Source organism: Piliocolobus tephrosceles, chromosome 14, assembly GCF_002776525.5.
Source record: "Piliocolobus tephrosceles isolate RC106 chromosome 14, ASM277652v3, whole genome shotgun sequence".
Taxonomy (NCBI): Eukaryota; Metazoa; Chordata; class Mammalia; order Primates; family Cercopithecidae; genus Piliocolobus; species Piliocolobus tephrosceles.
Genome location: NC_045447.1, coordinates 28449226 through 28475005, shown reverse-complemented (window position 1 = coordinate 28475005; position 25780 = coordinate 28449226). Strand labels below are relative to the sequence as shown.

Genomic DNA, 25780 nt, shown 5'->3' with positions numbered 1-25780 from the left:
AATCTTTTTTTTTTTTTTTTTTTTTACTTCGAATACATATTTTTACTCTCAAATTTCTTTCATTGCTTGGAATCCTGGCCTTATTTTAGCAATAGTTGCCTTTGAATCTCAGTGATTGCATTTTTCTTTCTTTTCTGTCAGGTCTCCTTTGTTCAATCTGCTGATTCTTTCCAGTTTTCCTTGTCTTTTGGGGATACCATGTAGGGCAATTTACATTTATAGATGAGTTCAGTATTGGCACATAATAAATTGGTACCAACATAGATGTCCCCTGGGATTCACAAATGATCTTGGAGTCATGAGTAGGTGGTTCTACTTTATGGATATGGATGCCAAGAAAAGACCAGAAGACAGAACTACTTATCTTAAACCAGTGATCCAGCTGATCTGTGGGGTTTTGGAGCAGTCAAATCCTCAGCAAAGTGTTCTGCCAAAAAATGACTAGGGGATGTGGTGGGATAAGGTTGCCAGATTTAGCAACAAACAAACCGATGAACCAGGATGCCCAGTTAAATTTAAATTTCAGAAAATCAACAAATAATTTTTTAGTATAACTTGGTTCCAAATCTTGAAGGGGACCTACATGTACTAAAATATTATTTGTTTATCAAAAATTCAAATTTAACTGGCATCCCGTGTTTCATCTGGCAACCGTAGGTAGGGAGCAGATACTGTACTGAGAAGCTTCGTGGTCAGGGATTCTGATGGAGGTCCTCAAGTCCCTTGGCTTGGCCCCCTCTTACCTTTTCTTAAATATCCTCCTCTTCCAACCCTACTTGTAAAACCCTAGGAAGTTGGTTGTGTGACAGTTGTAAGAAGTAGGAAAGTAGGTCCTGGAGATGGCAAGTGGAGGCAGATTGAGGCACTACAAATTTTTTTTTTTTATTATTATTGCTTCTCTGTATTTGACATGGGAGCCTCAGATTCTATTGGTGGTGCCCACTTTCTATTGGCCTGAATAGGCTCCTTGGGCTCTCACGTTGACAAATTCTCTACTTTCTATAACAGGTCGACCAGCCGAAGTAAAGGCTGGAGATTACAAGTTGGCTAACTGCTCTTGTTGCAGGATGCTTGTGTGATTCCTTAAGTCCTACAATTCTAGGAGGCATCAAAGTTTTCACTCCGATTATTCTAAACTCTCCTTTATACCATGTCTTGGAGGCTTGAAATTTGAGGTTTGGGGTAACCTGTCCATTTACTTCTCAGGCAAACTTTTTCTTTGCTTGTTCATAAAAGGGATACAAAAGGCGTAGTTTACAATTATGTGGTCAATTGAACTTGGTAGGTCTGATTTCAAATTTCCTATAATTTTTCTCTTTCTGTAGTGTGGGGTCTATGAAATCCAAAAAGAAATGAAGAACTGACTGGTTTACTAGAGCTTAAATCAAGGAAATCAAGCAAGACAATAAATAAACAATGTAAATTGGCAGTTTGCATACCTCTGCAGTAGCTCTCTGAACCGGACCACAAACCATTGGGTAGACACAAGATGATGCTGCTTCCCACAAGGTCAAATCCAGGGTGACATCGGACCCCACAGGCTGCATTGAAGTGGTTGTTGCAAGTGTTTTGGATAAAGTAACCATTTTCAGGAGGCTTCAGGGCAGGGCAGTGGACAACTAACATTTACAAAAATAAAATTGAAAAGCAAAGTTAGACTTTCGTCTATGACATATCCTGTATTTTTCTTTTTCTTTCAAGGGGACATTTATGCATATGTGTCAATTGCCTACAGCATTTCCATTTACTGCATATGGATTTTCAAGTACATATTTGGAAGAAGAACCCTTATATCTGATTCCTATTAGGTACTAACTCCCAATTAAATTTTAAATACAAACTAAATATTATTTTTTAAGCTTTAAAAAAAGTATTTTATAGCTGTTTACCTTTATATGTCATTAGATACTTTTCCTCTTGACTAAGGTAGAACAAAATAAAGAACAAATAAGGCAGCAAAGTATATTTGCTACAAACCCCAACAGCCACAGCTTCTTGTACATGGTATATGTTATTTCAATATTTTTAATTTTTGGTATGAATAATACTGAGACCCTTTACTTATACAGATGTATTATTTCAAAGATAAATGTGACTAAGATGAGCTCATTTTTATTCAAATTTGTTGTTAAAATTGTGGCTTTTCTTTTTTTGATTCATTTTAAATGTTTTCCAGGTACTAAGCCTTTCTGATCTCAAGGTGATGTTACTCCCAGCATCTCAGTTCTCCTTTCACTGGAGCAGGACAGGGATGTGTTCTGTGATAAGAATGTTATAAAAGCAAATCATCCCACTCCCCCCAAAAATATGATTACAGAAAAGAACATTAAAGATCATTCTAAATGAATTGGATGCAAACACAAGCACTATTTCTCTCAGAGAAATCAGCTTTTACATTTCCTATTTTCCAACAGTGGGAGACTCACGTTCACAGGTCTGGCCAGATGCCCTATAGCCCTCTTTGCAGACACAGTCTTCAGGGGACGTGCTTCCAGGTGGAGAGGTGTGATTTTCATCAGGACATGGAATGCAACTGCTGATTCCTCCTGGTGAACCTTCAGGTTTGTATGTCCCTGACGGGCAAGCTGTGGGCAGACAAGCCAGAGAAGTCCATGTTATGTGGCACCTTAGCTGGTAGTTAACAAAATGTTTGAAATTAACATGGGAGAGAAAGCCAAAGAACAGCTTTCCATAGAAATAGTGATGTAAGCTGGGCATGGTGGCTCACGCCTGTAATCCCTACACTTTGGGAAGCTGAGGTGGGTGGATCGCCTGAGGTCAGGAGTTCAGACCAGCCTGGCCAACATGATGAAACCCTGTCTCTACTAAAAATACAAAAAATTAGCTGGGCGTGGTGGTGCACGCCTATAATCCTAGCTACTCAGGAGGCCAAGAGGGGAGAATCGCTTGAACCCAGGGGGGCAGAGGTTGCAGTGAGCCAAGATTGTGCCACTGCACTCCAGCCTGGGCAACAAGAGCAAAACTCCATCTCAAAAAAAAAAAAAAAAAAAAAAAAGGAAGAAAGTAATATAATTCAAGCAAAGAGAGAAACCAACATTTTTGTTTTTTAAAGAATGATGTCATTTGTTATTTGCAAGGTATGAAGTGGCCTCTTATGTCCCACAATTAGTTTCAAATACAACACACAGCATGAAATGTCTGGGCTGATCTGTGGGAAAATTCAAAATAGCAACTTATATTAAGTCATTAGGAGGAATCAATGATCCTCAACAGATTAAAGAAACCTTGATAAGTATGATGTCCCCTACAGCCCATCTCCTCTATCCTGTGCAGCTCACCTCTACCACTGAGGCCCAGCCCCTCTCTTAGCAAAGGAGAATAACTGCAGATATGCAAAAAGCCCCATTGTTTCTGTTCAAAGACCTTGAGAAAGGATGAGGAGAAAGTGAAGGACTTGAGGAACATAATCCAACTGACACGAACTAGGCCCTTTATACAAAAAAGAATTAAAGACCCTGCTTTTCCCAGGCTCATGGAAAAAAAGGATTAAAAGCAGAATCTAATTGACCTTGCTTCAAATCTTTCTCTACACAGACAATGTAGCTTTGAATTTGTAACTTAATCCCTCTGGAATTATGCATCTGTAAAATAATTTAAATTTCAGAAATGTAATAATAGAGAAATTGTGGAATCAAGAGACTTGCAATACTCAGTTAAACCAGTTAAATGTGGCATAGTCCCAGGTTGCATTTTACTATTAAATAACAGTTGCAACCAAGCAGTGTGCATTTATGCGGGGATATTTTACATAAATTATCTCATTTAATCCTCACGGTATGAACAAGCAGCATTACAAGATTAATATTATTAATATTTACATTAATCTCATGAGTATTATTATATCCATTTTAAAGATCAGAAAATGGAGGCTTAGAGACATTCAATGATGGCTAAAGTTACTCAGTTAGTGGGTGACAGAGATAGAATTTCCAAGCAAATATATATATATATATACCATTCACTAAGTCCTAGGGACTATTCTGTATATATTATCTTGTTAACTTCCTAATACCTTATGAAGCAACTAATGTCATTAATCCCATTCGTAGATGGGAAAACAAAGCCACTAAGAGTTTAAATAACTTGTCATAGTTACACAGTGAGTTAAGTGGCAGAGCTAGGATTTGAATCCAGACAATTCAGATCCAGAGTCCATGTTCTTTACCACCACACGTGCTGTGACTCAAACCCAGGCCCCTTGAATACTAAAGCTAAGTCATTGTAATCTACTAAAACTATACAAAATCATATTGAAAGGTGGGATTCATAATATGTCATTATTTGAAAAGCCATGCTTCTAAAATTCTTGACTTTCTTTAAAAACAAAAGATACCATTTTCTCATGATATATAGTAGCAAATTCTAGATCTGGCTAGATTTGTGACTATGAATAAAGGAAACACTTAAAAATAGTAACAATGATATAAGACATGAAAAATAATGTAGCATAAAGGAAACATTACTTTGAAGCATCGTATTAGCAATACTGAATTATTGAATTATTTATATTACTGAATATTAATAGTATAATATTTTTCTATAAAAATATCAGTAACTATCTGATCAGGATCCTCAAAAAGATGAAAGACAACATGGTTTCCTTTAAACAGAAGTCAGCAGCTATAGAAGAAAATGATCTAGATAAGTAGAGAGATAGAAAAGAAAGTTTAAAATGTAAATACAAAATTAGAATTGTCATTGGGCCAGTAAAAAGAAGCCATATAACTCCAGAACAAGAGAATTGTGTAGACAGAGAAGTAATGGTTGTGATATTAATGCAAGGATATATTCCTAACCTGGAGCTTTAATGCAAAAGTACTCATTAAATTCCAGGCAAAATTAACCGAAGTCATATCCAGGATGAAAGAAAAATATTACAAACTTATAGGAAAGAAAATTAAGATACTCATAAAGGGGAAAATCAAACTGATATTTCATTTTTTCTTTGCAAAAACAAATGCCAGAAAAAAACTGAATATGATATATAGCTTTGTGAAAAAAATTATGAACCCCAAATTTTATTATGTGGGCAAGTCATTGGTAAGTAAGTGGGAAGAGAAAGACATTCAAGGATGTGCATGGCTTTAGAAAACAAAGCCGTTTTATTTTATGTCCAGGCATGGTGGCTCATGGCTATAATTCCAGCACTTTGGGAGGCTGAGGCAGGAGGATTACCTGGGCCCAGGAGTCTCAATACCGGCCTGGGCAACACAGCTATACCCGTCTCTTAAAAATATTTTAAAAATTATCCCGGGCATGGGTGGCTCATGCCTGTAATCCCAGCACTTTTGGAGGTCAAGGTGGGCGGATCATCTGAGGTCAGAAGTTTAAGACTGACCTGGCCAACATGGCAAAACCCCATCTCTATTAAAAATACAAAAGTTAGCTGGATGTGGTGGCAGGTGCCTGTAATCCCAGCTACTTGGGAGGCTGAGGCAGGAGAATCGTTTGAACTCATGAGGCAGAGGTTGCAGTGAGCCAAGATCACACCATTGCACTCCAGCCTGGGTGACAGAGCAAGATGCCATCTCAAAAAGAAAAAAAAAAAAAAAAAAGTAAACAGTTATTTATAAAAGAGAGTATTGTCTCAAATCATATATTTTGTTTGTTTTTTTTTTGTAGACCCCATCTTGCTTTTTATCCAGGCTGCGCTCAAACTCTCAAACCTCCCAGCTCAGCCTCCCAAATAGCTAGGACAACAGGCACATATCACCATGCCCAGCTTCAAATCATAGATTTCATTTCATGGTTATTGGCTCTCTGACCTTGGAGACCACTTTGATTCCTCATTCCTCCTCTATCTCCTTCAAAATATGTTCTTTGGTTCTTATTCCCTAAAAATCTTCTACATTACTTTTATCTTAGATGTGACCTCATCATCTCTCTTCTGGTTTTTACAACATCCTCCTTACTAGTCCCTTGGCCTTACCTCTACCCTTCAATCCATTTGAGATGTGGCGACCTGAACATTTTTCAAAACTATAAATTCAGTCAAATCATTTTCCACCTAAAAGTTGTACCAACCAGATAAGACCCTCTCTCTTTAGCCTGGAATATAAAGATATCTTTGATCTGTCTGTAACCTTCCTACCTCTGCAGCTGCAATGAACCAGTGCACATCATAAGCTGGTTAGAACCTGCTTCAAGATCAACCAGTGCCTAGTTTTATAGTATCCCCCCTCCCCTGACTCCCACCACATTTTCGGGGAGTTTGAGCAATTTATTTCATTTCTCTGTGACTTGGTTTCTTCACGTGTAATAGGAGTAGTACTTCCCTTGTACATTTTTGTTGTTGTTGTTGTTGTTGTTAGGATTAATTGAAATCATGTGAGTAAAGCAACAATGCCTGGCATGTTGTTGGCATTTGGGAAATGCTAGAATAATGTCCCCAACCCTTCATTTTCTCAACCATAAAAGAGATAATTATACTTCTTTTACAGATTCGTTGTGCCAGATAGATGCTCTGGCGCTTGGTAAATATTACCTTCCTTTCTTTCCCTTTCCTATCTTCCACTTCTGCATTTCTGCCCTCCTGCCTCTGAGTGAATCTCCAGTATCCTTCAAGACTCTAACTCATTCTTTAAAGGTTCTCTAACTTCTTCAGACAGATTTTGTTGCCTTCTCGTGGAGCCCACGGAATACACTGCCCATTCCTCTGCACTGGCACACATCACACTCTTTGTAACACAGAGGTTTCTCATTCCCTCAGTGGGAAATATGCTCCTATATGTTCAAAGAGTCTTCCAAGTACCTGACCTGGCCATTGTCCAGCCAGTTGCCTGAGCTGGCAGTCACTCAATCAAAGAAGAGCAAAGAAAACAAGCCCTGCTAGAGAGTGGAGGGTGGGTTTGGTGTGCAAAGAGAGTAGTAAAGTCAGGAAGACTAACAACAGAATGAAGTGAAAGGACAGTAGACTTGGAGTCAAGACAACTGAGTTGCAATCTTGGCTCTTCCACTAACAGGCTATGGGGCCACTGGCAAGTGACTTTTTTTTCTTTCACTATAATATACAGAAGTTACAAGTAAGGATGTCTATGATCTTTCCAAGGCTAACATAAGATGATTCCATAAATAGAATACTACTAAAAAGCAACTTAAAAAATCCTCCATATGAATGGTCAGATTCTGCCTACAGATTTTATTAATTATTTTTTAAAATAATACTGCATGAAAAGGACCTAATCTTATAGTATTACTCTCCAAAATCTTTTGAATAATCACAAGTTTAAAACACTGGAGAACAGAGTTTTGAATAAAAATATCCAAAAGTACATTTGGAAATGTATTGTGAAATTCATAATGATAATGAAAAACAGACTTTAGGAGAACTATTTAAAGGCATTGCACAATTCTAGTGGGAGAGGTGTAATCAACTTCCTTGATTCCCAAGGGGGAAAATTCCTCATCCCAAACTAAGCAAAAGTTGAAAAAAATGAAATACATCTTTGGTTTGAACAAGTTTCACAAGTCTTCGTAAAAGGCTACAAATTGTTTTCCCTTTTTAATATGAGATGTTTCCTTCCTGGAAATGTACCAAATATTATTTCTTAATTGTTCTTTCTGTTGTTGTTAAAATAAGCACTTTCTCTTTTCAGAAATATCTTGGCAGTTATCAGCTACTATTACTGGAAGTGTGAATTAGTGAAGTTATCACGTTGTACTAACATTCGATTTTTCTTCAGCTGACCATGCAATTCTTTGACAGAAGTAAATAAAAACACCAATCAGTTTGGAATTTGTAAAACACAAAAAAATTCTCCACTCTTTCTAATATATCTTACCCATTAAATATCAATTTCTTAGATGACTATTTTAGTATTAATAACATACATTAGACAGTGACTTACACTTTACAAAATTTCTCCTTATACATGTCTTAGGTTAACTTTTAAAAACCCTGATAAATATTAGGAGCCTTTACTTCCTTGCACAATTCATCTTTAAAAGTTAACAAATCACTTTAAAGAGTTTTATGGCAGTTGCATGAGCTGCATTTAGACTGTGCGCTCCACAACTTCAAGTGTGCCTGTTTATGTGAATAATAATGGCATTCTTTGGAGTTGTACAACACCAAGGCTCTACTTTCTGCTACAAATAGGTAAGAAACCAAGCAAAAATCTGGGCCCGCATTCTCTTTTCGACTTAATGGAGTTGATCTGAATAAGGAATCTGTTCCTGCAAAGAGTTGTGCTAAGATTTTCAACGTAGGAATACACTGCTCTAGAAGAGAACGTGTTTTCTCCATGTCGAACCAATGTTTTCAAAAATAAGACAAGGACCCAGGTGTGCCTATAGGGACTTTGTTTTTATGAGGCAGCCAAGATCCTTTCTATTTTCCTCAATGAATTAGATGAGGAGACTTTCAGCCCTGAATTCTATACATCCATACCTGTGTAGAATGCATTAGCAGCCTGTCATTCTCCCTGTGACTGGTTAGCTTATTTGGCTGGAGTACAGCCTATTTGGGCAAAGTTGTGCATTTGAACTCTGGTGTGGTGCCATGGCAGGAAATGGCACCCTAACTACAGGATGCCATATTGCAAATGTAAGCACATGCTCAGAATTGCCAGGAGATTAGTGATGGATCAGGACAAGTCTATCAAAAAACAAAACCCTCAAAGGACTGTGTACAAAAGAGGTTGCATCAGCAAAGTAATTTTCATATGTTGGGGATCAATATATGTGTATTCAGAAATACACACTCAAAAATACACACATATATTCACACATCAAAACCGGCTGTGTAGGGAACATTTAAATGAATCCCTTGTTGTTGAAAACTCTGTATTCTTTATTGTCTTAAAGTGTTTACAATCTGGATGAGAAAGGTGACATCATCCTGATTTTTATAATTAAAATTTCATTGGCAAGTACTTTTAGGAGAAGCCCTCTGGAGATTTTTTAGAATTATCTTTAACCTTATTTTTATTTTCTAAAATAGCTAATAACTCAGAATCATGTAAGAAAGGAATTACTAAACAAGAAAAAAATTACTAAACAAGTTTGGTTTAACTACTCTTTTAATGTTTGACACTTAGGTTGATTCTAATTTTTTACTAACTTAAACAGCTTTTCTCTAAACATTTTGTTCCCTTAAATATTTGATCCATTTTTTAAAAATTTTCTTAGGCAAAAGAATATTAACTTTATAAACCCATGAGTCTCTTGTTAAACTATTTTATATTCCCATTATCAGGATTGAAAGTACATGACTTACTGTACTCTTCATTTTCACTAGGTAATAACAATTTTAAAAATTACCAGTGGATAATTATTTAAATATGAAGGTCTGTGAACTTCAGTGCAACAGGGTTTCAACTTGAACCTAGAGTAGATCCATCCCTGGGATTCAGACTTGTGTAGGTCCAACAGAAGTCGATTTGCGTGAATAATTTGAGAGCCTTCTGGGAGAAAACTCCATCCGTGGCAGGGATAACATTTAAAAAGCTACAATTCAGAATGGCATGATTGTTGATCACTGAGATCAGACATCCTCTGTAGCAGGAAAGCAAGGTTCTGCATACCAACTTATCTACCAGATGTTACCTTTATAGATGCTGGATTGTGGGATAGGCCAGTGGGCCTGCAAAGGGAGTCAGATCAGCAAAGAGGCACTCAAGGGACTTGAACAATAGCAATTTACCAACCAGCACGTAAGTATTTCGGGATTTTAACAACTTTTACAACTGTATTGTTGCATACTTGCTGAATGTTAGCCTGTCCTAAAGAAAAAGAGAATTGGCATATGTCAGCCCTAATGACCCTCAATCTTAGCAGCTAGGAAGGAGAAAAGATTCTGAATGTAGTTTGGTGTTTATTGTCAAACGTATTTCCCTTTGGATCCTATAAAGAGTGGTAACTTATGAGTAATATTCAGGCCATAGTTGGATTTGATATTTTTCTTTCTTTACTCTCTACTTCACATTCAATAAGAAACTAAGGTCTGTGGGGGTTTGGAAATATGGATTATGTCAGTTGTTATCCATTTCCATTATTGGTACACTGATTTAAAAGCCTTTTTGTTTTAGGCCTTGATTGTCTCTAACCTCCATACATACGCTGCTTTTTCTACTTTGCTTCACACTCAGTGATTTTCAGCCACAGGTGCCAAATTAGTATTCCTATAACACTGCTTTTATCTTGCCACTTTCCTGCCCTAAGACCTTCAATAGCTCACTATTGCCAGTTAACCAAAGGCCAAGTCTTCAGCCTGAAATTCAAGTCCCAGTACAATTTAGAATATAGTCCTTACTATTACTTGTCTTGCCTTGAATCCCACTTTATCCATAGATTTTTCCTACCTTCCCATCCATGCAAGCTACCTCCAGTCCCCATCACAGGCTTATACTTTTCATTCTCTGCAAGTCTTCATTTCTAACTGTCCAAATCCTATCATTCAAACCAAGTTCAAATCCTGTCACCCCCACAACTAATGGGAAACATTTTTGAATGCCTATAGCATTTTGTATATGATTTATGTCACATTATTTTTATTTTCATTCAATCATAAAATTCTAAAAAACATTCAGTTTACCCACAGGAAGACAGAAAAAAAATAAATGGAGAAACAAAAATCGGAGATAATAAACAGAAAACAAAAAATAAACTGGCAGACTTAAGCCCTAACATATCAATAATTACATCAAATATAAGTAGTCTAACTATACCAATTAAGTGATAGGGATTGGTAATAGGGTTAAAAACACGATCCAGCTATATGCTGTCCACAAGAAACTCACTTAAACATAATATAAGCAAGTTCAAAGTAAAATTATAGAAAAAGATACATTGTGCAAACATTAATGAAAGAAAAGAAGGAATGTATGTTATATCAGATGAAGCAAGTTGAAGGGGAAATTTATAGTGCTAAATGCATAAATTAGAAAAGAAGAAGTCTCAAATTGATAATCTAAGTTCCCACCTAAAGAACCTTGAAAAAGGAGAGCAAAATAAACCCAAATTAAACAGAAGGAAGGAAATAATAAATATAAGAGCAGAAATCAATAAAATTAAAAACAGAAAAAAGAGAAAATTAATAGAATAATGATTTTGAAAAGATAAAAAAATTGATCTAGGAAAACTGATACAGAGAAAAAGAGAGAAGGCACAAATTACCAATATCAGGTAAGCAGACTCCATGGACATGGAAGATACTATATACTATGCACAGCTCTACTTACATATCTGACAACCCAAATGAAACAGACCAATTCATCAAAAATTATAAACTATGATAATTCATACAGTATTAAAAATGATTTGAATAGCCCTATGGTTAAGAAAGTTGAAGTCATAATTTTAAAATGTCCAAAAAATATCCAGGTCTAGATGATTTCAGTGGAAAACTCTACCAAACATTTGCCAAATATCTACCAAAAAAAATCAGCACCACTTCTACATAATTTCTTCCAAAAACCAGAAGAGGGAACATGTCCAAATTCATTTTATCAAGCTAGTGTTACCCTGATACCTAAGTGAGATGCGGAGTATAAATGAACAAAAAACTGCAGAACAATATCTTATAAATATAGACACAAAAAATCTTAACAAAATATTAGCAAATAGAATTCAGCAATATGTAAAAAGAATTATACATCATGATTAAGTCAGGTTTACTGTAGGGAGGCAAGACTGGTTCAATATTTGGAAATCAATCAATGTAATCATATTAACAATATTAACAGGCTAAAGAAGAAAATGCACAAGGTCATGACAATCGATGAAGAAAAATTTCTGCAAACAAAATTGTCACCAATTTATGATAAAAACTCTCAGAAAAGTAGTAATAGAAGAGAATTTACTCAACTCAATGAAGAGAAACCTCAAAATCATACAATTATTATTATTATTATTATTATTTAGGCAGGGTCTCACTCTGTCACCCAGGCTGGAGTGCAGTGGCACAGTCATGGCTCACTGCAACCTTGACCTCCCAGGCCCAAGTGATCCTCTCACCTTCGCTGCCATAGCTAGGACTACCAGTATGCGCCACCATGCTTGACTAACTTTTGTACTTTTTGTAGAGATGGGGTTTTACCATGTTGCTCAGCCTGGTCTCAAACTCCTGGACCCAGGCAATCTGCCTGCCTCGGCTTCCCAAAGTGCTGGGACTTCAGGTGTGAGCCACAAATAATATTATTCTTAATAATGAAAGTCTAAATGTTTTTCCCTTATGGTTGGAAATAAAGCAATTCTTTGTTAAAACAGTAGTGGAAGTTCAACCAGAACAGTAAGGTAAGAAAATGAAATAAAAGGTATTCAGATTAGGAAGGAAGAAATAAAACTAAAGCTATTTATAAGTGATGTGATTCTCCCTATAAGAAATTACAAGGACTCTACCAAAAGCAGAAAACCAAAACCCTCCTAGAACAGGTAAGTTAAGCAAGGTTACAGGATACAAGGGAAACAAATAGAAATCAATTGTTTCTATGTACTAGCAGTGAACATGTGGGCACTGAAATTAAAAATATGTTTACAATTATTTAAAATTGCTCAAAAATAATAAAGCATTTAGGTAGAAATGTAACAATGTACAAAACTTATATACTATACAATGCTGAAAAGGAAATCAAATATCTAAATTAATATATCATATTTGTGGATTAGAAAGTTCAACATAGTAAAAATGTTAATTCTTCCATAATTAATATACAGATATAATAAAACTCCTAGGAAAATCCCAAGAAGATTTTTTAAAATGTAGACAATATTACTCTAAAATTTGTATAGGAAGGCAAAGAAATTAAAATTAGCTAAGACAATTATCATAAAGAAGAACACAGTGGAAGGAATTAGTTTACTTGCTTTCAAGACTTATTATATAGCTATAATAATCAAGACTATGTGGTATTGACAGATCAACAGAAGAGAAGAGCAATCCAGAAATACAGCTAAACTAATGTACCTGGCTGATTTTTTTTTTTACTTTTTAAAAAAATTATACTTTAAGTTCTGGGATACATGTGCAGAATGTGCAGGTTTGTTACATAGGTATACATGTGCCATGATGGTTTGCTGCACCCATCAACCTGTCATCTACACCTGGATGATTTTTAACCAAAGTGCAAAAACAATTTAATAGAGGAAAAATAGTCTTTTCAAGAAATGGTTCTGAAACAATCAGACATCCATAAGTACAATAATTAACCTTAACCTAAGTCTCAAACCTTATACAAAAATTATGTCAAAATATCATGGATTTAAGTATAAAATATAAAACTATAAAACTTTTAGAAACAAACATAGGAGAAAATCTTCAGGAACCAATAATAGCCAAAGAGTTCTTAGACTTCACACCAAAAGCACAATTCATAGAAATAAAATTGATAAATGTACTTCAAACTTAAAAATGTTTGCTCTGTAAAAGCCTCTCATAGAAGAACTAAAAGTCAACCCACAGAATAGAAGAAAATATTTTCTTTTGCTGTGCAGAAGCTCTTTAGTTTAATGAGATCCCATTTGTCAATTTTGGCTTTTGCTGCCGTTGCTTTTGGTGTTTTAGACATGAAGTCCTTGCCCATGCCTATGTCCTGAATGGTACTACCTAGATTTTCTTCTAGGGTTTTTACGGTATTAGGTCTAACATTTAAGTCTCTAATCCATCTTGAATTAATCTTCATATAAGGAGTAAGGAAAGGATCCAGTTTCAGCTTTCTACTTATGGCTAGCCAATTTTCCCAGCACCATTTATTAAATAGGGAATCCTTTCCCCATTTCTTGTTTTTCTCAGGTTTGTCAAATATCAGATGGTTGTAGATGTGTGGCATTATTTCTGAAGGCTCCGTTCTGTTCCATTGGTCTACATCTCTGTTTTGGTACCAGTACCATGCTGTTTTGGTTACTGTAGCCTTGTAGTATAGTTTGAAGTCAGGTAGCGTGACGCCTCCGGCTTTGTCCTTTTGACTTAGGATTGTCTTGGCAATACGGGCTCTTTTTTGGTTCCATATGAACTTTAAAGCAGTTTTTTCCAATTCGGTGAAGAAACTCATTGGTAGCTTGATGGGGATGGCATTGAATCTATAAATTACCTTGGGCAGTATGGCCATTTTCACAATATTGATTCTGCCTATCCATGAGCATGGTATGTTCTTCCATTTGTTTGTGTCCTCTTTGATTTCACTGAGCAGTGGTTTGTAGTTCTCCTTGAAGAGGTCCTTTACATCCCTTGTAAGTTGGATTCCTAGGTATTTGATTCTCTTTGAAGCAATTGTGAATGGAAGTTCATTCCTGATTTGGCTCTCTGCTTGTCTGTTACTGGTGTATAAGAATGCTTGTGATTTTTGCACATTAATTTTGTATCCTGAGACTTTGCTGAAGTTGCTTATCAGCTTAAGAAGATTTTGGGCTGAGACGATGGGGTTTTCTAAATACACAATCATGTCATCTGCAAACAGGGACAATTTGACTTCCTCTTTTCCTAACTGAATACCCTTGATTTCTTTCTCTTGCCTGATTGCCCTAGCCAGAACTTCCAACACTATGTTGAATAGGAGTGGTGAGAGAGGGCATCCCTGTCTTGTGCCAGTTTTCAAAGGGAACTTTTCCAGTTTTTGCCCATTCAGTATGATATTAGCTGTGGGTTTGTCATAAATAGCTCTTATTATTTTGAGGTACGTTCCATCAATACCGAATTTGTTGTGAACAGGCAACCTACAGAATGGGAGAAAATTTTTGCAATCTACTCATCTGACAAAGGGCTCATTTCCAGAATCTACAAAGAACTCAAACAAATATACAAGAAAAAAACAAACAACCCCATCCAAAAGTGGGGAAAGGATATGAACAGACATTTCTCAAAAGAAGACATTCATACAGCCAACAGACACATGAAAAAATGCTCATCATCACTGGCCATCAGAGAAATGCAAATCAAAACCACAATGAGATACCATCTCACACCAGTTAGAATGGCAATCATTAAAAAATCAGGAAACAATAGGTGTTGGAGAGGATGTGGAGAAATAGGAACACTTTTACACTGTTGGTGGGATTGTAAACTAGTTCAACCATTATGGAAAACAGTATGGCAATTCCTCAAGGACCTAGAACTAGATGTACCATATGACCCAGCCATCCCACTACTGGGTATATACCCAAAGGATTATAAATTATGCTACTACAAAGACACATGCACACGTATGTTTATTGCGGCACTATTCACAATAGCAAAGACTTGGAATCAACCCAAATGTCCATCAGTGACAGACTGGATTAAGAAAATGTGGCACATATACACCATGGAATACTATGCAGCCATAAAAAAGGATGAGTTTGCCTCCTTTGTAGAGACATGGATGAAGCTGGAAACCATCATTCTTAGCAAATTATCACAAGAAGAGAAAACCAAACACCGCATGTTCTCACTCATAGGTGGGAACTGAACAATGAGCTCACTTGGACTCGGGAAGGGGAACATCACACACTGGGGCCTATCATGGGGAGGGGGGAGGGGGGAGGGATTGCATTGGGGAGTTATACCTGATATAAATGATGAATTGATGGGTGCTGACGAGTTGATGGGTGCAGCACACCAACATGGCACATGTATACATATGTAACCTGCACGTTATGCACATGTACCCTAGAACTTAAAGTATAATAAAAAAAAAAAAAAAAAAAAAAAAAAAAAGAATGTCAGCCATTCTCTAGGTCTATATTGTCATAATGAGCTTGCCAAGAGCCACAAAAATGAAACAAAATCCAGGGAAAGAAATCAGATTTTCTATGATTGTATTTTGTTATAAATTGCATACTAGGAATGAGAGGTTATTTTTTCTTAGTCTCTAGGGTGTATTCTGAAAACGCAAATAAAATGTCAAGCTTTGTGCTCTCCGAAAAAAAAAAAAAAAAAAAAAAAAAAAAAAAAATTTTTTCCCACAAAAAAAAAAAAAAAAAAAAAAAAAAAAAGAAAATATTTTCAACCTACATATCTGACATAGGACTAGTATGTAGACTATATAAAGAACTCTCATAACTTAAAATTAGAAAAACAAAAACAACAATTAGACAATGAACAAAAGACATGAGGAGACAGTTCACTGAAGAAAAGATATAGATGGCAAATAAACATATAAAAAGATGTTTAACATCATTAGTCACTGGAGACATGCAATTTAAAACCAAACACCTATCAGAATAGCTAAAATAAAAAATAGTGACAACACCAAGTGCTGTTATGGAGGCAGAGAAACTGGATCATTCATACATTTCTGATGGAAATTGTAAAGTAGTTCAGCCACTCTGGAACACATTTTAGCAGGTTCTTAAAAAGTATGCAACTACTGTGCAATCCCACAATTACATTCCTGGGCATTTAGCCCAGTGAATTAAAGACTTATGTTCACATTAAAACCTATACATGAATGTTTATAGCAGCTTTATTCATAAAAGCCAAAACCTGGAAACAATCCAGATGTCCTTCAACAGGCAAACGGTTAAACTGTGGTACATTTATACTATGAAATACTACTCAGCAATAAAAAGAAATGAATTATTGGTACACACAACCATCTGGAAAAAATCTCTAGAGAATTATGCCATGTGAAAAAAGTCAGGCTCAAAATGTCACATTCTGCATGGCTCCATTTATATAACATTCATGAAATGACACAATTATAGAAATAGAGAATATATTAGTGGTTGCAATAGGTTAAAAGTGGAGGCGGTGGCTATGGGTTGGCCGGAAGTGACTGCAGCTCTAAAAGAGCAACAAAAGGATTCTTGTGGTGGCAGAAATGTTCTGTATTGTAACCATATCAATGTCAATATCCTGTTTGAGATACTGTACTATAGTATCTCAAGATGTTACCATTGGGGAAAAGGATATAGAGGATATCCTTTAAAGCAGGAAAGGATATACAGGATCTCTGTATATTACTTCTTAAAATTGCATGTGACTTTATAATTATTTCAAAAGAAAAAACATAATAAAAAAACATTTTTTAAAAGCAGAAGACAGGGAAGGAAAATTTCAAGTTACATCCAGAAATATTCAAAGTAGAGAAACTGCATTTTTAAAGGATTTTATTTTTTCTTTAATGATTGATTCCTAAAAATTAATGAGGTGAATAGTATGAATATTTAATATTTTGATAAAAATGTAAAAATTGTGCTCCATAAAGGATTCACTAATTTATACTTCCATCATCATTGTATGAAACTTCCTATTTACCTACAGCCTTAATTAAAGGAAAGTATCAATTAATGTTTGCCAATATTATGGCTCAGAAATATTTTCACTTTAATTAGTATTTGTCCATTATTAGTGAGATTGTGCATATTTACTTATGTTTATTGCCCATTTGTAATTTTCTTATGTGAATTTCACAAAAAAAATTTTTTTCAATAGCTTTAGGGGTACAAGTGGGTTTTTGTTCCATGGATGAATTATATGAACTCTAGGGTTTTAGTGTACACATCACTAAAATAGTGTATATCATATACGATTATAAAAAATTACTAGGCATTTTTTTATCCCTCACTCCCCTCCCACTCTCCCCACTTCTGACTCTCCAATGTCCATTATACCACACTGTATGCTTTTGCATACCCACAGCTTAGCTCCCGCTTATAAGTGAGAACATGTGGTATTTGGTTTTCCATTCCTGAGTTACTTCACCTAGGATAATGGTCTCCAGTTCCATCAAAGTTGCTGCAAAAGACATTATTTCATTCATTTTATGGCTGAATAGTATTCCATGGTATGTGTGTGTGTATACATTTTCCATGGTGTGTGTATGTGTATGTGTGTGTGTATATATACATATATATATATTTTTCTTTAGCCACTCATCAATGGATGGGCACTTAGGTTGATTCCGTATCTTTGCAATTGTGAATTATGCTATGATAAACATACACGTTTATCTTCTTTATGTAATGGCTTCCTTTCCTTTGTGTAGATACCCAGTAGTGGCACTGAATGATAGATCCACTTTCAGCTTTTTGAGAAATCTCCATACTGTTTTCCATAGAGGTTTTACTACTTTACATTTCCACTGGCAGTACATAAGTGTTCCTTTTCACCATATCCATGACAACATCTTTTGTGTTTTGACTTTTTAATAATGGCCATTCTGGCTGGAGTAAACTGGTATCTCATTGCGGTTTTAATCTGTATTTCCCTCATAATTAGTGATTTTGAGCATTTTTCATATGTTTGTTGGCCATTTGTATATCTTCCTTGAGAAATGTCTAAGTTGATTGTCTACTTTTTAATGAGATTGTTTGTTTGTTTGTTTTCCTTGCTGATTTGTTTGAATTCCTTGTGCATTCTAGATATTAGTCCTTTGTCAGGTCCATAGTTTGCAAATATTTTCTCCCATTCTGTAGGTTGTTTACTGTGATTATTATAATAATTATGGCTATGCAGAAGCTTAAAAATCAACTTATTAAATTAAATGTATTAATTTTTAAATTAAAATTTAAATTACATTTATTAATTTTAAAAATTAATTTTAATTTTAAATTTATTAATTTTCATTTTTGTTGCATCTGCTTTTGGAGTCTTAGTCATAAATTCTTTGCCTAGGTCAATGTCCAGGACAGTTTTTCCTAGGTTTAACTGTAGAATTTTCAGGGTTTTCGATCTTATATTTAAGTCTTTAATCCATTTTGAGTTAATATTTTTACATGGTGAGAGACAGGGATCCAATTTCATTCTTCTACACGTGGCTAGCCAATTTTCCCAGCACCAGTTATTGAATAGGGTGTCCTTTCCCCAGTGTGTATATTTTTGTCTGCTTTGTTGAACATCATTTGGTTGTATTTAGCTTTATTCCTGGGTTCTCTATTCTGTTACATTGGTCTATATATATACTTTTATACCAGTACCATGCTGTTTTGGTTACTATAGCTTTGTAGTATAATTTGAAGTTGAGTAATGTGATGCCTCTATATTTGTTCTTTTTGCTTTGGCTCTTTGGGCTCTTACTTGGTTCTGTATGAATTTTCAGTTTTTTTTTTTATTCTGTGAAAAATGACATTGTTATTTTGATAGGAATTGCATTGAATCTGTACATTACATTGAGCAGTATGGTCATTTTCCTTATGTTGATTCTTCCAATTAATAAGCATGGGATGTTTTTCCATTTGTTTGTGTCATCTATGGTTTCTTTTATCAGTGTTTTGTAGTTATCCTTGTAGAGATGGTTCACCTACTTGGTTAAGTATGTTCCTGGGTTTGTTTTTTTGTTACTATTGTAAAAGAGATTGAGTTATTGATTTGATTTTCAGCTTGATTTTTGTTGGTGGTGTATAGCAGTGCTATTGATTTGTGTATATTGATTTTGTAATCTGAGACTTTACTAAATTCATTGATCAAATCTAGGATTCTTTTGGAGGAGTCTTTAGTGTTTTTAGGTATAAAATCATATCATTAGCAGAGTTAGTTTGACTTCCACTTTTTCAGTTTAGATGCTCTTTAGTTCTTCTTTCTGATGGCTCTGGCAAGGACTTCCAGTACTATGCTGAATAAAGTGTTGAAAGTGGGCATCTTTGTCCACTCCAGTTCTTAAGGGGAAGGTTTTAAACTTTTTCCCACCTAGTATGACATTGGCTGTAAGTTTGTCATACCTGGCTTTTATATTTTGAGGTATGTTCCTTCTATGCCTAGTTTGCTGAGGGTTATTATTATAAAGAGATGCTAGATTTTTATCAAATGCTTTTTCTCCATCTATTGAGATGATCACATGGTTTTTGTTTTTAATTTTGTATATGTACTGAATCACATTTATTGAATTATGTATGTTGAACCATCCCTACATCCCTGGGATGAAACCCACTTGATTAAAGTGAATTGTCTTTTTGATGTGCAGTTGGATTAGATTTACTGGTATTTTGGTAAGGATTTTTGCATCTATGTTCATCAGAGATATTGGTCTGTAAGAAACTACATTTTGGAAATTGGTATATCCTGGTCACTACAGAGACCTGCTTGGTTGGACTTTAGGGATATGTCTTCATGACTACCCATTGCTTTATGGCCACTTTGATAGATGGAATACAACATGATGAAAAGTATACATAAGTATTATAATAACTGGAAAGAGCAATTCCTCCTGCATAAATTCATAAATTGGTATTCCTATTCATATATCAGTTTTTTTGTTTTTGTTTCTATTTTGTTTTGTTTTGAGACAGGGTCTTGCTCTGTTGCTCAGGTTGGAGTGCAGTGATATGATCTTGGCTTGCTATAACCTCCACCTGCTGGGTTCAAGTGATTCTCCTGCCTCAGCCACCCATGTAGCTGGGCCCACAGAGGCACACCACCATGACCAGCTAATTTTTGTACTTTTTGTAGAGATGGGGTCTCACCATGTTGTCCAGGCTGGTCTCAAACTCCTAGGCTCAAGCAATTCTCAGACCTCAGCCTCCCAAACAGCTGAGATTACAGGCGTGAGCCACCATGCCCAGCCCTTATTAATATATCAGTATCAATAAAATTTTACAGCTTTTTACAGCTTCTCATGAAGGTCACACAATTTTCTTTCAAATTATTCTTAGAAAACACATTTTTTTCTTGTTCGTATAAATGAAATTTTTATCACATTTTAAACAGTGTAATGTTTCTCCATAACAAATTTTATTGATTTTAAACTATCTTGCCACCTTGCAAATCTATTCTATTAATGTTAGCATTTTTCAGTTGATTCCTTTGGATTTTCCAAGTGAACAAGGATATGGCATGCAAATGATAAAGCAACTTTCTTTGTTTTGAATATTAAATTATAGAATAGAGTAACCTTGCTTTATTAGTATTTATGATTTTGTCTTAAATATTTCATATATAATGTGATTTGATTTTTTTATAACTTGTTCTATAGTTCATGATTTACTTTCATTTAACTGCTTCCATATTTTGACAATATTTGTAAACCTCAGGTTTTATTGGAAAACATTATGCCATTGATATGGTTTGGCTGTGTTCCCATCCAAATCTCATCTTGAATTGTAGTTCCCATAATCCCTACATGTCATGGGAGTGGCCCAGTGGAAGGTAATTTAATCCTGGGGACAGTTACCCTCATGCTGTTCTCATGACAGTAAGTGAGTTCGCATGGGATCTGACGGTTTTATAAGAGGAATTCCCTGCTTTTGCTCAGCACTTGTCCTTGCTGCCACTACATGAAGAAGGATGTGTTTGCTTCTGCCATGATTGTAAGTTTCCTGAGGCCTCCCCACCCCTGCAGAACAGTGAGTCAATTAAACCTCTTTCCTTTGTAAATTACCCAGTCTCAGGTATATCATGCTTAGCAGTGTCAGAACAGACTAATAAAGCCACCTATGGCAGTAACGGTTTGATTTATGGATTTGTTAAATAACTTGTTTAAATAGTAAAAATCCACAGTACCCTGAATGTTGTATCTTGCATTGTTCATGAATTAAAACACTACCCCAAACCATCAATATATGCAAATAGCTTTAGACACACACATGTGCACTATTGTGGTTTTAGAAATAAATTTGGAAACAATCTTAGTAACCAGATAACATAAAAGAGATAAACGTGTGATTAGCCACTTCCTATTGTTGAACTCAGCCTTCCAGATGGCTTACTTTGATACTAAGCCAGTGCTTCCCAGGGTCAGTAGACTTGTTCACCTTCACTTCTCCAAAAAAGGAATGGAAAATTCCCAGGAAGTTGGGAGCCAAGCAGAGTTCCCATATGCTGTGTTCTAGTATCTAAACATGCAGCTCACTTTATTTATTTACTCCTTCATTCATTCACCAAAAATTTATTAATGCTTACTCCAAGTTCATATGTTGTTTAGCAGAGGCTATAAAAAATAAAGGAGGCGTAATCTTGCCCCAAAGGAATTCATAGAATATTAGAGAAAAGAAAACCTACCAAACATTATAATACTATATGGTAAGTGGGAACAGAGAAAATATTTATGACCCCCAAATTTCAGGTCTAGCTGTGTTGGGGCCATAAATCTAAGGGAGAAGGGATGAGAGGAAAGGTGTCAAATAAGTGAGTTTGTTGGAAATTGTGAAGGACTAGTAAGAAATGGACACACAAGGCATGGGGTATTCTAGGCAAAGGGAACAAAACTGCACAAGCATGGATCTACGAAAGGGCTTGAAGTGACCGAAGAGCCACTAGCAGCTTGGGGTATCTGGAGCATAAGATGCTGCAATGATCATACCCAAGAGATCTTTCAACCCTAGTAGAATCACAGAATTTGATATTTCTTCTAAAAGTTTGTAAAAAGAACTGTAATTCCAGTAGTGTTTTTTGACTCATATTTTAATGCAGTAATCCAAACTGTTAATATAGAGCAGGGTTGGGTTTTTTTGTTTGTGTTTTGTTTTGTTTTTGAGATGGAGTCTCACTCTGTCGCCCAGGCTGGAATGCAGTGGCGCGATCTTGGCTCACTGCAAGCTCCGCCTCACAGGTTCACACTATTCCCTCGTCTCAGCCTCCCAAGTAGCCAAGACTACAGGCAACTGCCACCATGCCTGGCTAATTTTGTTTTTGCATTTTTAGTAGATATGGGGTTTCACTGTGTTAGCCAGGATGGTCTCGATCTTCTGACCTCATGATCCACCCGCCTCGGCCTCCCAAAGTGCTGGGATTACAGGTGTAAGCCACTGCGCCTGGCCAGAACAGGGTTTCTTAACCTCAGTATTATTGATGTTTGTAGCTTATCAGGGCTGTGTGGGGCATTGTAGGATGTCTAGCAGCATCCCTGGCTGCTATCCGCTGGATAATAGTAGCTCTTTTCAGCTATGACATCAAAAATTTCCTCCAGACATTGCCAAATGTCCCCTGGGGAGGGGGCAAAATTGCTTCCTGTAGAGCAACAGTCCCCAACCTTTTTGGTACCAGGGACTGGTTTCATGGAAGATAATTTTTCCACTGACTAGGGTACGGGATGGTTTCAGAATGAAACTGTTCCACTTCAGATCATTTGGCATTAGATTCTCATAAGAAGCATGCAAACTAGATGTCTCACATGTGCAGTTTACAATAGGGTTCACTCTCCTATGAGAATCTAATGCCACCGCGGATCTGAGAGGAGGCAGAGCTCAGGTGGTAAGGTTTACTCACCTGCCGCTCACCTCCTGCTATGCAGCCCTGTTCCTAACAGGTCGCAGATCAGTACCAGTCCATGGCCCAGAGGTTGGGAACTCCTGCTGTAGAGAACTACCACTGATGGAGCACAGTAATTTATGCCAATCAGCACTTACTCCATGCCTGGCATTTTAGCAAGCTTTTATTCACATCTTATTTAATGTTCCTCATGCGCCTACTATTATTAATGTTCCTCATGAGCCTACTATTAATAATAGACTTTATAGACTAGGAAATATACACTAGGAAACTCATGTCATAGAGATCAAAAACTTCCCAGAAAAACACAGTAGGTGACAGAATCAGGATTCATGCCATTAACTGGTATCAATAACTATATTGATATGAGCACACAGTTGCATAATGACTGAATCATTCACAAACCACATGAAAGGGAATTGAACATCCTTGAATTTTAGTATCCTCAAACCAATCTATTGTGGATACCTGGGGTTACTCTCTCTCTCTCTGTGTGTGTGTGTGTGTGTGTGTGTCTGTGTGTGTATTTTGGCATCACCAGCACATAGCACACTATAAGGCACACCATGTTTTCAATGAGTTCGGAATGATGGGCAATTTAAACAAGCATAGCCTGATTTCCTCTAGCTTGGGCTATCATTTTCAAATTGCTAACACTGCCTATCATCCAAACTCGGCTAATCATGTAACATTTAGTGAACAACAACCCCATGCAGGCCCTGTGGAACCAAACACTGGGAATACTAAACTACAATTTAGAAGCAACTGTTTATTTAAAATATAACCTGGAAATAGCAGCAAAATACTTCCGGATCATTTCTTTGATGGATAATACTGAGCAATGAGTGCTATGGATGAATTGCAAGTAACAACATGAACTCTGGGGTCAGAGATCTAGGTCTGCAGGCTAACTCCTCCACTTTTTTAAACTTTTACTTTAGATTCAGGGGTACGTGTGCAAGTTTGTTATACAGGTAAATTCATGTCATGGGGGTTTATTATACAAATTATTTCATCACCCAGGTACTGAGCCTGGTACCCAATAGTTATTTTTTCTGATCCTCTCCTTCCCCCTACCCTCCACCCTCAAGTAGGCCCCCGTGTCTATTGTTTCCTTCTTTGTCTTCATGACTTCTCATCATTTAGCTCCCACTTATAAGTGAGAACGTGTGGTGTTTGCTTTTCTGTTCCTGCATTAGTTTGCTCAGGATAATGGCTTCCAACTCCATCTATGTTCCTGCAAAGGACATGATCTCATTCCTTTTATGGCTGCATAGTCTTCCATGGTGTACATGCACCACATTTTCTTTATCCAATCTGTCATTGATAGGCATTTAGGTTAACTCCACATTGTTGTTATTTTGAATAATGCTGCAATAAACATTTGCATGCATGTGTCTTTATGGTAGACTGATTTATATTCCATTGGGTATGTACCCAGTAACAGGATTGCTGGGTCCAGTGGTAGTTCTATTTTTAGCTCTTTGAGGAATCATCACACTGCTTTCCACAATGGTTGAACTAATTTACATTCCCACCCCCAGTGTGTAAGTGTTCCCTTTTCTCAGCAATCTCATCAGTATCTGTTGTTTTTGATTTTTTAATAATTGCTATTCTGACTGGTATGAGGTAATATCTCATTGTGGTTCTGATCTGCATTTCTCTAATGATCAGTGGTATTGAGCATTTTTTCATATGCTCATTGGCTGTAGGTATGCCTTTGAAAAGTGTCTGTTCATGTCTTTTGCCCATGTTTTAATGGGGTTGCTTTTTGCTTTTTTTCTTGTAAATGTATTTGTAAAAGTTCCTTATAGCTGCTGGATATTAGGCCTTTGTCACACGCAGCATTTGCAAATATTTTCTCCCATCCTGTAGGCTGTCTATTTACTCTCTTGATAGTTTCCTTTGCTGTGCAGAAGCTCTTAAGTTTTATTAGATTCCATTTGACAGTTTTTGCTTTTGTTGAAATTGCTTTTGGTGTCTTTGTCATGAAACCCTTGCCCATTCCTATGTCTGGAATGGTATTACTTAGGTTGTCTTCCAGGGTTTTTACAGTTTTGGGTTTTACATTTAAGTCTTTAATCCTTCTTGAGTTGAATTTTGTATATGGTGTAAGAAAGGGGTTCAGTTTTAATCTTCTGCATATGGCTAGCCAGTTATCCCAGCACGATTTATTGAAAAGGAAGTCCTTTCCCCATATCTTGTTTTTGTTCATTTTGTCAAAAATCAGATGGTTGTGGGTGTGTGACCTTATTTCTGGGCTCTTTATTCTGTTCCATTGGTCTATGTGTTTGCTTTTGTACCAGTACCATGCTATTTTGGTTACTGTAGCCTCATACTATAGTTTGAAGTTGGGTAACATGATGCCTCCAACTTTTTTCTTTTTTCTTAGGATTGACTTTGCTATTCTGGATCCTTTTTGGTTCCACATGAATTTAAAATTGTATTTTCTAGTTCTGTGAAGAATGTTATTGGTAGTTTGATAGGAAAAGGATTGAATCTGTAAATTGCTTCAGGAGGTATGGCCATAGTAATAATACTGATTCTTCCTATCTATGAGCATGTAATATTTTCCCATTTGTTTGTGTCATCTCTGATTTCTTTGAGCAGTGTGTTGTCATTCTCATTGTAGAGATCTTTCACCTCCCTGGTTAGCTGTATTCCTATTATTATTTTTGTGGCAATTGTGAAATTATATTCCTG

At 36.2% G+C, this 25780-nt stretch overlaps 1 protein-coding gene across 1 annotated transcript in view; it reads right to left on the bottom strand.

Moving 5' to 3' along the window:
* SVEP1 (sushi, von Willebrand factor type A, EGF and pentraxin domain containing 1) overlaps positions 1 to 25780 on the bottom strand; it is a 234079-nt gene that overhangs the window by 165056 nt on the left and 43243 nt on the right. The window contains exons 4-5 of the mRNA XM_023202055.3: positions 2427 to 2585; positions 1440 to 1619 (exon numbers count right to left, since the gene is read on the bottom strand). Of these exons, the coding sequence (XP_023057823.2) occupies positions 1440 to 1619; positions 2427 to 2585 (339 nt within the window). The remainder of the gene's footprint in view (positions 1 to 1439; positions 1620 to 2426; positions 2586 to 25780) is intronic.